Source organism: Rissa tridactyla, chromosome 19 (assembly GCF_028500815.1).
Source record: "Rissa tridactyla isolate bRisTri1 chromosome 19, bRisTri1.patW.cur.20221130, whole genome shotgun sequence".
NCBI classification, from domain to species: domain Eukaryota; kingdom Metazoa; phylum Chordata; class Aves; order Charadriiformes; family Laridae; genus Rissa; species Rissa tridactyla.
In genome coordinates, this window is record NC_071484.1 from 5,869,452 (window position 1) to 5,883,635 (window position 14,184).

Below are 14,184 nucleotides of genomic sequence, written 5' to 3' on the forward strand. Positions count from 1 at the left end.
TTTTACCATTCTGCTCACTCCTGGAAAGGAATTTGGGGTCTTGATAATGGCTCCGTTGTCCAGGCATGTGCCTCCAAGACTGATGCACCTGTCTCAGCAACGAAATAGCTTTGCAGAGAAATACGATCGCCTGAAAACCCAAGGCTCTACTGACAGCAGGACTCAGATAAGATAATCTTCCTATGCCACAGGGTAGGGGAACAATACTTGCATTATAGATTATAGCCACGCTCGAACAAAGAGGTTATTCTTATTTTTCCCTCCCTTAATAAATGCATTTTGTTTAAAACAATTATGGCTTTTCGGACAAGTTTGCTGCCCGGGCTGAGGAATGACGCCGAGCCCTGGGCAGAGACAGAAGCGCCGGGGGCTGTTATCAGCCGGCAGCATCTGCCTCGCCGGCAGCCCCCGCGTGCCGTCGCTGGGCTCGGGCAGGGACGCGGCTCACGGCAGGGCTCTGGGGCCGTTCCGTGTCCCTGCCCATCCTCGATGCGACACCCGGGGCTGCGCAGGCTCCCAAGTTGTCCGTCTCGTCATTGGATTGGAGCAGGCGAAGCACACGCCCGGCTGGGAGCGGGGCAGCCCGGGGTGGCTTTGCCTCGGGCGAGCGGTGGCCGTGGGCACCGCCGTCCCTCCTGCCCCGGCCCCCGCCTGCGCCGGGCAGCATCCTGGGCAAGCAGCAGGCACACGTGGCTCCGCTCGCACCCTCGGCTTTCACCGGGGACGTTCTGGCTCCCTGGCCAAGAGCACGTGGAGGATTAATGGCCGGTTGCTGGTTTTGATCGCCTCTGCCCCCCTGTTTTGGTGGTTTCTGCTCCTGCTAAGGGTCTGGGAAAATCGCCCTGGCACTGGGAGGTCGAGGACAGCAACTGGCAGCTCAAGCAGAAACAAATTGCTGTCTGTGACATTGGTGTCCGTGATGGGGGGAGAGGGGACACACAGGGGAGTACAACGGGGCCGGGGAGGATGGGGGTCCGCAGTCTGTGCCCCCGCAGTGGCCTCGTCCCCTCTGCCAGACCGCAGCAGGCGTTTGGCCCCCACCGGTTTGGATTTTTCAGGGATGGCTTAAAAAGGACGAGAACGAGCATCGCCACAGCATCTTGCCCCGTGCGGGGGTCCCTCCATGGCAGTCGGGGCAGCTCCGCCGCCGCAGCCACCCGGAGCTCTGCCGGTGCTCCCTGGCGGGCAACGCATGGCCGGGTCGCGGTGCCGAGCCGGGGTGACCATCGTGGCGCGGCACAGCACCCAGCCGCCCTCTGCCTTCCCTCCCCTTCCAGATGGACCCGGTGCAGAAGGCGGTGATCAGCCACACCTTCGGCGTGCCCGCCCCGCTCAAGAAGAAGCAGTTCATCTCCTGCAACATCTGCCACCTGCGCTTCAACTCTGCGGTAAGCGGGGCCGGGTGGGCGGCGGGATGCGCGGGGCCTGTGTCGGTGCCAGCGCCTGGGGCTGAGCAGGGGCATCCCACGACGGGGACATCGGTGGCACAGGCGACAGCCCCTCGCAGCTCTGCCCGCCCTGGCTCTGCGGCGGCCCCACGCTGACGTCTCCTCCGACACCTCCCTGCCCACGACACAGGCGCTCCCGGGGGGGGCCGTACCCTCCGTTTGCCACGCTGGCTCTCCCCGCTCCTCGGCGTCGTGTTCGGGTCTGTTCCCTGCTGCCTTGGTCTCCATGTTTGCGCTTAAGCTGCTTTATCAGCCCGTGCAATTCATATCTGGTCCTTGGGAGCTGAATATAATCTTCCCTGTCTTGGCTTCCCAGAGCTCTGCTGTGGCAGGTGGGGATTTTTTTTTCCCTGCCTTTTATTCCAAGTAAATCACCCGCCTTGTAGGGGGGAGGAAGGAAACATTCATTGATCCCCGCAGTAATGAATCGCGCACAGCTGATCTTTTGTGGGGAAACTGATAAAGAGGTTTGAAAGGGAATTCTCCCTTCGGAGCCGGCAGGAGAGGGATGGGGGTTTGCGGGGCTCGGAGCGGAGCGGCCAGAGTCTCCTCCGCACGGGCAGCACCTCGGAGCCCCTCGCTGGGGCTGGCCCCGCTCACCCGGAGCCAGTCCACGCACTCCTTGGTGCTGTGGCTGCAGGGTGTGCATGGCTCGCAGGGTGTGCATGGCGGGCGTGCAGGGTGTGCATGGCTCGCAGGGTGTGCATGGCTCGCAGGGTGTGCATGGCGGGCGTGCAGGGTGTGCATGGCACACAGGGTGTGCATGGCGGGCGTGCAGGGTGTGCATGGCTCGCAGGGTGTGCATGGCGGGCATGCAGGGTGTGCATGGCACACAGGGTGTGCATGGCGGGCGTGCAGGGTGTGCATGGCACGCAGGATGTTCAGGGCACGCAGGGTGTGCATGGCACGCAGGGTGTGCATGGCAGGGGTGGAAGCAGGAGCCTTGCACGCTCAGCCCAGCCCACGCGTTGCCTACGGAGCTGCCAGCCTGGCAGCATCCCCTGGCCTCGGCCATCCCTTCCTGGGGGAGCGAGGCAGCGCTGAGCACCCATGGGACGACGGCCCCGAGCGCAGGCTCAGCGTTTCTGCGCTTCGTTATTCTGCCCTGCAGCCAAGCGGCTCGGGGAAAAGCATCGCTCTCCTGTTCCCAGCTGCATCCCAGCTGGAAGCGCAGTGCCGGGATTAGTCGGTCCCACCACGTGCTCCCACTGCCCTCGCGGGCACCCCATGTTCTGCCGTCCCTGCCCGGGTCCCCCCCCAAGGGCACGTCGGCGGGAGGGCGCGGGCTGGCGCGGACCCTCGTGCCACTCGTGTCTCTGCGCAGAGCGGGGCCGGGGTGACCTACTTAGGCTGCGTCCTGGCCCCGTTATCTGGGGAGGTTCATTGTGTTTGCTAATGAGGCCCCGCGCTCCGACAGGCCTCGCGCTTTCCCACGTACGTACCCGGCGCTGCCCGGCCCCGGACGCCGTTCCCAGCCCTTGGAACGCCGCGGGGGGAGGGAAGGGATGGGATGCTTCTTCCTATGAGTGCAGGGAGCCTCAGCCGGCCTCTGAGAACACCGCGCAATTAATCCGTGCTGCTCAGTGGTACAGTGTCTTAATTCATATTGGATTTGGTTTCCATAAATTGCTAAACTCTAGTTGGTTTTGGGGGACAATGTGGCATTGTCCCCAGCTGTGAAGTACACAAATGTGCGGGTGATTTTCTTTTGTGCGTGTTTTTATCGGTTTGGTGCAGGCATGAACCCATCGACGTGCACTTCATTATTCAGCGTTCGCTGGGAGAAAGAAGCCCGTGAATGTAAATTGCGTGTTAGACACCCGTTAGGTTACAATGGGAGATGTGTCCTCCCCCACCAGCATCCTTTTTTATTTTATTTTTACAGCTAGAAAATTCATTGTACGGTCCTGAAGTCATAAATTTTGCCTGAAAGCTTCTTTTGAGAGTGACTTGATGCATTTAATCAGAGCAGGGTCCTTATCTTGGCCGCGCAATGCGGCCGTGTCTTAGCAAAGTGATACCTCGGCCTGCATACATTTGTGTGCAGCGCGATCTGGCAGGAGGAGGAAAGCGGCTTTGCGCTGCACCCAGCCCAAAATGCCACCTCCGAGGTGGCCCTGGGGATGAATGTCACCAGGGGAGGTGGAAAACGTGTCCGAGCGGCCATGGCCCGGGGCTGACCCCATCACCCGTCCTCCCTCTGTCCGTCCATCTGTCCGGCCGCAGCACCGACGCGCCCGTCCCCATCTCTCCCTCCCCAGAACCAGGCAGAAGCCCACTACAAGGGCCACAAGCACGCACGGAGGCTGAAAGCCATCGAAGCCATGAAGAACAAGCAGAAGGCGGCGGCGGGGGCTGCGGTGGTGGCTGCCGGCCGGGACGGCGCAGCCGACTTGTCCCCCAGCCCCGAGGGCAGCGGGGACCCCGGCAGCACAGGTACGCGGCAGGGGGGCGGGAGGGGGCCGCGTTGGCCGCCCGGGACCCCGGAGTGAGCGACGGGGCCGGTTCCCGGGGGTGCGGCAGCATTTGTGTTACGGCCCTGCTGTGGCTGCAGCATCCTCAAGAGCCCGATTAAATCCTGGACCGCAGCAGCCTCGTGTGGGAGCATCCCACGGTCAGTCGCTGGTCAGGCTGAGGAGGGCTGTGGTTAGTGCGGCGTCAGTGCCACCGCGAGCGCTAATAAATGAGCTTTTTGTGCTCCACTGGCGACCCCGGGGTGCCTGGCCGGAGACAGCATCACGGGGAAGGGGTGGAAATCCAGCGCAGGAGCCTGGGCAGCTCATGGCAGGTGGTTCCCCCGCAGTTGGTGCCTCTGGGAGCTGAGGGCTGCAGGAGAGGGCGCGTTCCCTGTGTCCCCTCCTGATGAGGGCTCGCACATCCCCAGGGCTCCGGGGACGGGGCTGGGAGGAGGCAGCTCCACCCGAGCCGCGGCAGCGCTGGAGCTCACCGGGCTTTTGAGCTGAGCCTGGCTGCCACGAGCTGCGGAAAAAAGCGGTCATGGGAGAGACCTTGGGAAGAGCCGTCCACCACAGGGATGAGTGTGAGCAGACAGTGCCCGAGATGGGCTTGGGGGGGACACGAGGGTGATCTCTGGAATCCAAAAAACCTGTTCAAGCACAGAGAACTTTCTCTTTCTGCCTATTTCTTTCTTTCCCCCCCTGCTCCCGCTTTCCTTTCCCTGTCGCCAGCTCAAGCCGACGGCGTGCCGGAGCCGGAGGCTGAGTGCAGCAGCCTGGGGCTGCTGCCGGGCGCCGAGGAGTCGCCGTCGGAGCTGTCGGGCAGCGTGGCCCCGCTGGGCTCCCCACCGGCCTCGGAGCTGTCGGAGGGCACCTCGGATGCCACCAGCGTGGCCTCCTCCGCCGCCCCGGCAGCCGAGGCGCAGGCAGCCGAGTCGGGTGGCAGCATCGGCTCGGCCCCCGAGAGCGAGAAGGAGGGGAAGAAGAGCAAACAGCACCTTTACTGTCCCACCTGCAAAGTGACCGTCAACTCCCTGTCCCAGCTGGAGGCTCACAACACCGGTAAGGGCATCGCCCGCGCGGGGGACGGAGTGGGGACGGGCCCCTCGCGGCTCCATCCTGGGCTCCGTCCAAAGCCCCGCCACCAAACAGCCTTGCAGGGGAATGGCCAGCCTTAGCAAGTGTTACTTTAATTAAAAAGGGTTAATTAAGGTGGCTTGCAAAGGCACGCGGCCGTGTTTTACCTGTGCTGCGGCTTACAGAGTGAATTTTCGGAAGGTCAAACGCTATCTTATTGTTCATGTCTCTTAATTAAAGATGTTTTCAGATAGGTTTAATCAAGTGATTGGAGGCTGCTTTATATTCCGTTGCAGTTTGGCTTTAAGCTGATAGCAACCCGAGTGCCGGCGCCCCTGTCAGACCCAGGATAATCCCTCCAAAAGCAGCTGGGTGCTTTGGGCTCCTGCTCGTTTGGAGAAGCCCCTTGGGAATTTAACGAGGTTCGGAGCCCAGCGGCACGTGATGGCCCGTGGCTGCGCAGGGCAGCCCCTCGGGGCGGGCAGGCATCCGGGGGTGGCGAGGGTCCCCCAGGGAGGGGAGGAGGGGGCAGCCGGACCCCCCCGGGGCGGTGGTAGGGGGGTGGCAGCTGTGATGCTGGGGGTTCTGCAGGCCCTGCAGCGCCAGCTCCCGGCTCGCCCCTTTCTCTGGAGGATGCTAAAGGATGGGCACCCCGGTTTTAAAGGGAAGAGGCTCCTCTCCCCCAGTTCAGCAAGGACTGGGAACCAGTTCCCCCCAGCCCCGGGCACCCGCCGGGGCGGCAGCAGCCGCCGAGCCCAGGGGTCGGCTCAGGACACACCGCGGCTTAGCTGCAAACGTGTCCTTTTGCTTTTGTCAGCTCCGGTTACAAATTCAGGAGCTGATTTGGGGGAAAAAGAACAAACAAACAAACAAACAAAACGTTTGCAGGCTCGTGCTCCTCTGTGGCTGTCACACGGACGCGGGCTCCTTGCTTAACGCCTTAAAAAAATAGAATGAATTAGCGGTGGCTTAAATTACTTGCCCACCCACCCCCTGCCGTCCCGGCGCTGGCAAGGTCAGGACAGAGTGCCCTGTCCCCAGGTGTGCCGGGATTTCGGGTTCCTCCTTCCCCGCCTCCTCCAACCCCGCCGAGCTATTCCTGGCGCTGCGGCCGGATCCTCTCTGACCTTGGGCACAGCTCAGATGCTGCAGGGCGGCGGGCGACGCGTGCCCAGCGCTGCAGACCGCTCTCCCGCCCAGGGCCAGGCGACAGGCTCCGGCACACGCTTAAAAATAGCAATTTCTCCGAAGGTCTTGGCACACGGAGAGAGACGTGGGGGTATGTCTCTGGGAAGCCGAGCATTTCTGGTCTGCCCGGGAAGCACAGTTGGCCACGGGAGGTTGGCAGGGTTTGGAAATGGGTTGCCGCGTCCCTGGGAAGAGTCCGGACTCCTGGGCAGCTCCCTGTCCCCTCCGCCTGCGAGTGCTGGCGGGAGCGGGGGACTGGGGTCCTACGGGAGGGGGGACACATAGTGCTGTCGGGCAGGTTGCTCCAAGGGCATCCTTCTTGCTGCCGCGGCACTCGGCACGGCGTGGGGATCGTTTGCTAAGTCGGTGTTTGCCGAGCGTCCCCTCTGTCCCCCAGGCGCCAAGCACAAGTCGATGCTGGAAGGTCACAGCACCCAGATGCGGCGGGGCCGAGGCAAGCTCCTGTCCCGGGCAGGCCACAAGTCCAAGCGGATCGGCAACAAGGGCAGCATCAACATCCAGAACAAGGCGTTTCACTGCCAAGTGTGCGAGATCTACGTGAACTCGGAGACCCAGCTCAAACAGGTGACGACGCCAGGCCTGGCAGCGCTGGGACACCGGGCGCGGGGGCGTGCGGACCCCTCTGCGCGAGCACCGGGGGGCTGGGGGGGGGTGCCTGGCGGTCCCCCGCGAGGAGGTGATGGGTGTCCCCCGTGGACACCAGGCGGTGCCGTGGGTCTGCCCTCTCTGTCCCGGCTCCGGGTGAGCGGGCTGTTTTCCTCCCGCAGCACATGAACAGCCGGAGGCACAAAGACCGGCTGGCGGGGAAGCCGCCCAAGCCCAAGTACAGCCCCTACAACAAGCTGCAGAAGAACGCTGCCCTCGCAGTGAGTATTCTCAAGGTATCTGTCTGCAAATCACCCGCCCGGTTTGCTCCCCGAAACTCTCTTTGCCGTGTTGACCGTGTCCTGCAGGGAGACACAGGGGCTGCTTTTCACAGAATCACAGAGCGGTAGGAGTTGGAAGGGACCTCTTGGAGATCACAGAATCACAGAATGGTTCGGGTTGGAAGGGACCTTAAAGCTCATCCAGTGCCACCCCCTGCCCTGGGCAGGGACACCTCCCACCAGCCCAGGTTGCTCCAAGCCTCATCCAACCTGGCCTTGAACCCCTCCAGGGATGGGGCAGCCACAGCTTCTCTGGGCGACCTGGGCCAGGGGCTCACCACCCTCACAGCCAAGAATTTCTTCCTGATATCCATCTAAATCTCCCCTCCTTCAGCTTGAAACTGTTCCCCCTCGTCCTACCATTACCCTCCCTGATCCAGAGTCCCTCCCCATCCTTCCTGTAGGCCACCCTTTAGGGACTGGAAGGGGCTCCAAGGTCTCCCCGGAGCCTTCTCTTCCCCAGGCTGAACCCCCCCAGCTCTCTCAGCCTGTCCTCCCAGCAGAGGGGCTCTAGCCCTCGGATCATCTCTGGGGCCTCCTCTGGCCCCGCTCCAACAGGTGGCACAGGAACGCGTCCAGGCGGGGTTGGAATGTCTCCAGAGACGGAGACTCCCCCACCTCTCTGGGCAGCCTGTGCCAGGGCTCTGCCACCCTCACAGCAAAGAAGTTCCTCCTCCTGTTGAGATGGAACTTCCCAGGGGCAAGTTTGTGCCCGTTACCCCTTGTCCTGTTGCCGGGCACCACTGAAAAAAAGCCTTGGTTCCCATTATCACGTGGAAGCTGCTCCCCTGGGAGGGTGGGCTGCAGCGGTGAGAGGAGTTTTGAGTCTATGACGGGGAAGGAAAGCATGGGACTAACGTGATTTCCCTGGCCACAGCATTCACAATGGCAGCACTGGTGAGCCTCCCACCTGTTTCAGGAACGGGAGAGCTGGGATGGGCGTTTTGGCCGGCGCGGCGCAGTTAACTCGGTTAACGAACCCAGCCGAAGCGCTTGGTTTGCAGGGACGCGCAGCTCAGCGAGAGCTGGGCAGCAAACGTGATGCCAGGGAAGGGAAGCACGGCTGCAGGGCACGGCCCAGCGGGCAGAAACACCACGTAGGACTCCGGGTCGGGGTGGTGGGGCTGAGGACCTCCCCGGGGAGGTCACCACGATGGGGGCATCCCGGGAGCGGCCGAGCGAGGGACCCTGTGGGATGGAGCCTGCGTTGGGTCAGGGCCGGGGCTGGATTCGCTGCGGAGACGTGCAGGGAGCTCAGCGGGGAGCGAGCGTGGGCCGGGGCTGACGCGGGGGGGCTGGGGGCTCTCCTGCAGCCGGGTGCCTCACGGTGTCTCTCTCCTCCTCCTCCTCCTCCTCCTCCTCTCCACAGTCCAAGCTGGCTTTGCAAAAGCATCTCACCAAAACCCTGGCGACCCGCTTCCTGCCCAGCCCGCTCACCACGGCCGCCATCTGCGCCATGCCTGGCCCCCTCGCCCTGAGACCAGCCGCGGCCACCACCCTCTTCCAAGCCCCGATCCTCGGACCAGCCCTTTTCCGAACGCCGCCAGCCCACGTCCGCACTACGCCGGGCCCCATCGTCTTCGCTCCCTACTAGAGCTGCTCGCCCGCCGAGGGCCCCTCCGCCACCCACCGGGCTGTGCTGGGGGGTGCCCGGTGCGGGATGGCGCTCCCGGGCAGGCGGCTCTTCTGGCTGGTGGGAAACCATAGTCGTAGACATCAACCTCGGCTTCTCCTTCGCTTCGAGCAGGCGCCTGCTGGAGCGAGACGCCCCGGCAGAGCCCAGCCAGCGCCGCCGTCCATCCCTGCTGCTCCCCCAGCCCGCGCCGGCCCCGCGCCCAGAGAGGGAGAAGACGGTGCTCGAGTCACCAGGACCCTCCTGTGTCTCGTGGCTGGGTGCTGCTTGTCCTCAGCCCGCTGGTTTCTTATTCATCACCCTCCCAGTTGCCAAACTGGAAGAAGAGGAGCCATCTGCTCCCCGGGGGAGGGAGCATCCCTCCGGCCGGCCGGTCCCTGCCAGCCCAGTGGGAAGGGAACTGCGAGGGGAGTCTCATCCCAGCTCTTACTGGGAGAAACGACCCCAGCACAAGCGGAAAGTTGGCAGTTCCCTCTCGGGCTGGGCTGGCTGTGCCTTCACCAGCCCTGCACTTTCCCGTGTTGGCTGGGGGCTTCCGTGTTGCCCACCAGCCCCCTGTGCCCCACGACCCCTTACGTCCCACCAGCCAAAGAGCCCCCGCCGCGGTGGGCACCAGCCACACTGACCGTATCTTCACTCCGAGAGCAATAGCCGAAGCCCAGGGCCGGTGCCTCCCCCCTCCGAAAGCACACTGCCCCTGCCCTGGACCCCCAGAAGCACACGATGGGTGGGTGGCCGGGGACGGACCCCCTCCAGCCCAGCAAGGACGGGAGAGCGGGCTCCCCGAGGAGGTCACCCCATGCTCGGCGCCAGCTGTTTGCCTCTGTCCCCTCCCCGCCGGGGGACAGCCCTGTCCCTACCTCCCGGGAGATGCTGTGAGGCTGTGAGTGAATGTTCCTCAAGCACTTTGGGTTCTCCAGTGAAAGGCAACGCTGCTGCTCGCCCGCCAGCAGCCGCTGGGCCCCGCCGTCCAACCCCATCCCCGTTTGGAGCTTCCAGGGAGTTATCGATGACTCCCAAAAACAAAGGCGTCCGCGGCAGCCTGGACAATCAGGTATGAAGGAGCAGGCGGCACCCCCGGCCCGCGCCCGGCGTTCTCCCTGGGATGCTCCCGTCACAGCCTGCAGAAAACCAGGCTCCGAAGGGACCCCGCAGCCGTCACTCTGCTTTTCACTGTGCTCAGAAAGCCCAGCAACGGCCTGGGCTGAAAACTGTAACCCCGGCGCTCCGGGTTCCCAGCGCGCTGCTGTAAATAGAAATATGCAGGAAAAGTTGCGACCCAACGGACCTTTCGCTGGAGTGACAACCCACCCCGATCTATGCAATCCAGGGGGAGCAGCTCGCCCGCCGCATTTGCTGTCTGCCATTTACTTTGGTGCTCATGCTGTCCGTGCAGCCAGGAGTGATGGTCGGAGCAGAAAAAAATCAACGCGACGCTCAGCTCTGTGCAGGCAATTCCCTTCCCGTCCCCCGGCGCTGGCTCGGAGACCTCAGCGGTGGCCCACGTTCCCTGCCAGCCCCGGGGAAGAGGCAGGTGGGGTTCGTGCACTTGGAAATCCACAAGCACATGCACACATATCCAACATCTTGGCCATACGCAATGCCTGGAGTTCAGGAGGATTTTGCCCAGCACGCTCCAGCGATGCTCAGGACAAGGTCCTGGCAATGGGAGGTGAACGGGAACCGGCCAACGGGTAACACACACGGCTGAAATGCTTCTGCTTCCCGGCACTGACAGAAAGAGCTGGAGCCTCGGGCGAGGGCAGGAAGCCTGCAGAGAAGGAACAGGGGCAGCACGGAGCCGTACCCTGCCTCTGCAGAGCCCGTTTGTCGCGCCGTGGGCAGCGCTGACCCGCAGAGCCACCGCCACGCTCCTGCCGCAGAGGACAGGAGCGCGAGGGAGCCCTGGGGGGTGGATTCCGCTCAGGGCATCTCCTCACCACCCCAGGGGAGGAGGGAAGTGGAGAGCGGCACCAGAAGAGGAGTGAGCGTGGAAGGCTGGCGGTAGAGACAACCGAAAGGTCTTACAGTGGTGGTGGGGAGACCTGGCTCGGAGAGCAGCCGCGGGAAGGAATTCTCCCAGCAGCAATGGCTTTGCCAGGGACAGGGAGATGGTCCTACAGCCCAGGGCACGCGTGCAGCCTGGGCCCCGTGTCCCCCAAAACCCTTTGCTGGCCGGGGCGGGCGGGCAGCAGGAAGGACACGGCTCCGACAGCGTCGCAGTGCCAAGCAGCCCGTACTCAGCCCTTCCCCTGCTCATCTCACTGTGCTCTTCCCAGGCCGCCGCACCGCGCCGGTCACTCCCAGCCCTGGCCACAGCAGGGAAGGGCAACGCGTCCCCTCCTGCAGCGAGCCCACCAGCCTCAGGAGCGGGGTGGGGGGAGCCAGGAGCTGCCAGCTGTGGCCATGCTCCTGCCTGCAGGAGCCGCTTGGCACCGGTGGGTCGTTCCCCTGCGTTTTGTTCTAAAAAGCCTGTGCTGGAGATGGCAGTGGCTGCTCCCATCACCCCTACACCAGTGGAGTCCTAATACACTCCTACACTTGGCACTTTAACCCCTTGAAAGCCATTCCTTCTAATAACAATAATATTGCAACGAGCTGCATAAGAACACACTCCCTCTATCGCATCCCCCCGCCTCCAGAAATCCTCCCTGCTCCTCTGCTATCCAAAGCATTTACTGCCTTTGACTTTAGCATATGCTGTACTAGGTAGTAGGGCATAGTCCATAGCGCTCAATAACGTGTGCCCCTCTGTAAATAACCTTGGAGTGATGTGAACAGTTTGATTCCAAAAAAAAAAAAAAAAAAAAAAAAATCCCACAAAAAAAGGAATAAACAGACTCTAGGGACTTGGCCAGTACTCCTCCTGTAATGTTCATTGTATATTTTTTTGATGTACTATAACTGTTGGGGAAAAAAAAAGAAAAAAGGAAAATATTTTGATAATCGAATCTCATCGCTTTATTGTGTTACTCAGTAAATAAAAGGAACAAGTACAAACAAGCCAGGGCTTTCTTGTAATTTTTATTTTTGTCCTAGATCCAGACTAGCTGAAGGGAATGCGTGTTGCTGGGCAGGACCAGGAGACCTTTCCCTTGTCCTGTGGTGGTTCCGAGAGGAGAGTCAGCACCGTGACAGATGAGCAGTGAGCGCTGCCACAGCCCTAAGCATCAGGGTGTGCAGGCTAAGCACGGTCCCAGCCTCTCCGAGGTCGTGACTGAGCCTGCACTCAGGAAGAGGAGGGCTGTGGCGTGGTGGATGTGGGCACCCTGCCCTCAGTAACAGCATCTTGCCCTGTTCTGCAGTATGCATTCACTGGGGCAGGATGACTGCGTGTTTCTGCACGTAAAGGAGCAGCGAGCAGTGCCAGGTAAGGGGCAATCTGCCGGAGAACACGGCAGCACCGCAGAGCCAGCTGGGGCAGGACAAGGGAGAGCTGCTCTGAGAGCGGCTGGGCTGGAGGCAGGGCCAGCAACTGGGCTCTTCTCACATGGTATCAGTAAATATAAACCGGAGCAGCTCGAGAGTGAGGGAACTGTTTCCCGGACCCGGCTGTGCTCAGCCATGGAGCGGGTCCCCACCTGCTGGCCAGCCCCGGGCTGTGCCTCCCTCCAGCAGCCTGTGGCCCTGGGGTCTGCCAGCCTGTGCCCGGGGAGCAGAGGGGTGTCACTCTGTGAATCCCGGCTTTCCTGCAGCACCTCCAACATCTGCCGGGGCTGGGCAGTGAAGAGAGCGGTCCCTGACCCAATGCAGGGAGATGGGTCACCTCTCTCGTCCTCTAAGACCATCCCCAGCCCTGGGACACCCGTTCCTCGTGCCACCGTGCTTCCCGCAGGCTCCGCGACACCAAACAGGCTCAGCAGGAGGTTTGTGCAAGGGAAGTAGGGAGGTGAGGGAGAGGAGGTGGCAATGGAAGGGAAGGGAAAACAAGGCTCAGCCATCCATGGATCCGCTGCCCTTGTTCTTGCGACTCAGGGGAAAAGCAGACTTGCTTTGTGGCTGCGTCATCTTACTGGCCAGGTAGATGAACGGCTCGATCAGCGTATGCCGGTCAGCTACGGACACCTCCCACAGCTTCACCTTCTCGCCCTTGGCCCAGTGCTGGGCTGCGTCATGGTCTACCCGGCGCTGCTCCTGCAAGTCACACTTGTTCCCCAAAACCACGATGGTGACCTGTGCAAAAAAAGGGTGAGAATAATCCCTGAAGGTACCAAATGCAGAGCTTAACGGTGCTGCCTGGCTCTGCCTTGAAGACCCTCGGAGCCAGGCCCAGTCCTGGCGCTAATCCCCCCTCCATGCCAAGGCCTTTTAAAACACCACATTTCCCAGCGCTCCCCTGGGGCAGCTTCCCCTCCTGTTCAGTTCTGCGTGTCTCAAACCAGCCCCACAGTGGAAGGGGCTGCTGAGCGCTCGCACACCCAGAAATCATCCCAGGACAGCAGCCAGTTACACCCGAAGAGTCTCGGGGAATGGGGACCCCTGTCACCGCCTTGTGACAAGCTGGGGAAATGCAGAGTCTCTGGGTGAGAAGCTGAAGAAGGGGAGCAGATCCCCCTCGGCAGCCCCTTTCCCCCGGGGTACTCGCCTCTTTCTTGTCTTTGGACTTGTCAATCTCCTTCTTGAGGAGCTCCACCCGCTTGAAGGACTCCTTGCTGTCAGTGCTGTAGACCAGCACGTAGCCGTCGGTGCAGGAGAAGCAGTGCTTGGGCAGCTCCAGCCCGTCCCGCAGCCCCCGCGTGTCGTAGAACCGCACCTGCTCCCGCACCCCCCGGTCGGTCTCGATGGAGCCCACGTAAATGTCCTCCTGGGTCTCGATCATCTCGGAACCTGACGGAGAGGAGAGGCGGGCAGGGGTGACACGGGGACCCTGGTGGCCCGGGGCAGGACGGCCAGTCCCCCCCTCCCCACGGCCGGTGTTTAGGGGCTGCTCGGGCTCAGCCGTGCCCGCGGGGGGCCAGACCCTGCCCGCAGCCCCTCAGGGTCCCTCCCGCTGCCCCCGCACTCACCGACCACATGGTTCCCGTACAGAAGCTGCTCCAGGATGGACGTTTTCCCGACGGAGGCCTGGCCGCACACCACCACCTTGCAGCTCTTCCCCATGCTGTCCCACCGGGGCCCGCAGCTCTGCTCGGTGCCTGCGCCCAGGGTGCGGTGGGGACAAGGCCCGGAGGGGACACCGGAGGCCCGGCCCGCAGCCGCCGGGGGGTGGGGACAGGGCCGTGCCCGCCGCCGGCCTGAGCCTCAGCGGCGCGGAGGGACCAGCGAGGCGGCGGAAGGGGCGCGGCGGGTACACAGCGCCCTCTGCGGGCGGGAGGACAGGGCCGCGGTGTCGGCGGGTGAGGGGCCTCACCCCGGTGCCCGGTGCCCGGGCCCGTTCCCAGCCTCGCCGCGGCGGGAGGACCCCGGGGCGGGGCGGGGCGGGGCGGGGCGGAGCA

The 14,184-nt window shown here is 62.9% G+C and overlaps 2 protein-coding genes across 6 annotated transcripts in view; one reads left to right on the top strand and one right to left on the bottom strand.

Annotated features, from left to right (window-relative positions):
- Nucleotides 1–11,555, top strand: part of ZNF385C (zinc finger protein 385C) — a 60,878-nt gene extending 49,323 nt beyond the window's left edge. For 3 of the 4 annotated variants that reach the window (XM_054224099.1, XM_054224100.1, XM_054224102.1), the window contains 6 exons: nucleotides 1,278–1,388; nucleotides 3,710–3,884; nucleotides 4,637–4,966; nucleotides 6,567–6,754; nucleotides 6,958–7,071; nucleotides 8,486–11,555. In XM_054224099.1, the coding sequence (XP_054080074.1) occupies nucleotides 1,278–1,388; nucleotides 3,710–3,884; nucleotides 4,637–4,966; nucleotides 6,567–6,754; nucleotides 6,958–7,071; nucleotides 8,486–8,710 (1,143 nt within the window). In that variant the 3' untranslated portion in view covers nucleotides 8,711–11,555. The remainder of the gene's footprint in view (nucleotides 1–1,277; nucleotides 1,389–3,709; nucleotides 3,885–4,636; nucleotides 4,967–6,566; nucleotides 6,755–6,957; nucleotides 7,072–8,485) is intronic. The other variant, XM_054224101.1, reaches the window with a different exon arrangement.
- Nucleotides 11,556–11,686: 131 nt separating this feature from the next.
- NKIRAS2 (NFKB inhibitor interacting Ras like 2) lies at nucleotides 11,687–14,162 on the bottom strand. Of its 2 annotated transcripts, XM_054224109.1 has the most exons (4): nucleotides 13,756–14,162; nucleotides 13,498–13,576; nucleotides 13,335–13,394; nucleotides 12,733–12,922 (listed from the first exon to the last, which is right to left on the bottom strand). In XM_054224109.1, exons 1-4 carry the CDS (start codon nucleotides 13,847–13,849, stop codon nucleotides 12,868–12,870), a joined length of 288 nt encoding a protein of 95 aa, XP_054080084.1. In that variant the 5' UTR covers nucleotides 13,850–14,162; the 3' UTR covers nucleotides 12,733–12,867. The 2 variants fall into 2 exon arrangements, with proteins under 2 accessions (XP_054080083.1, XP_054080084.1); XM_054224108.1 differs by having other exon boundaries at nucleotides 11,687–12,922; nucleotides 13,335–13,576; nucleotides 13,756–14,161.
- Between the last annotated feature and the right edge of the window lie 22 nt (nucleotides 14,163–14,184).

What these genes read in the sequence shown, in the direction of transcription:
- NKIRAS2 (XM_054224108.1), bottom strand. Translation starts at nt 13,849, where the DNA reads ATGGGGAAGAGCTGCAAGGTGGTGGTGTGCGGCCAGGCCTCCGTCGGG. An exon ending in GTACGGGAACCATGTGGTCG is followed by an intron (nt 13,577 to 13,755) that starts GTGAGTGCGGGG and finishes CCTCTCCGTCAG; the next exon opens with GTTCCGAGATGATCGAGACC. An exon ending in AGTCCAAAGACAAGAAAGAG is followed by an intron (nt 12,923 to 13,334) that starts GCGAGTACCCCG and finishes TTTTTTGCACAG; the next exon opens with GTCACCATCGTGGTTTTGGG.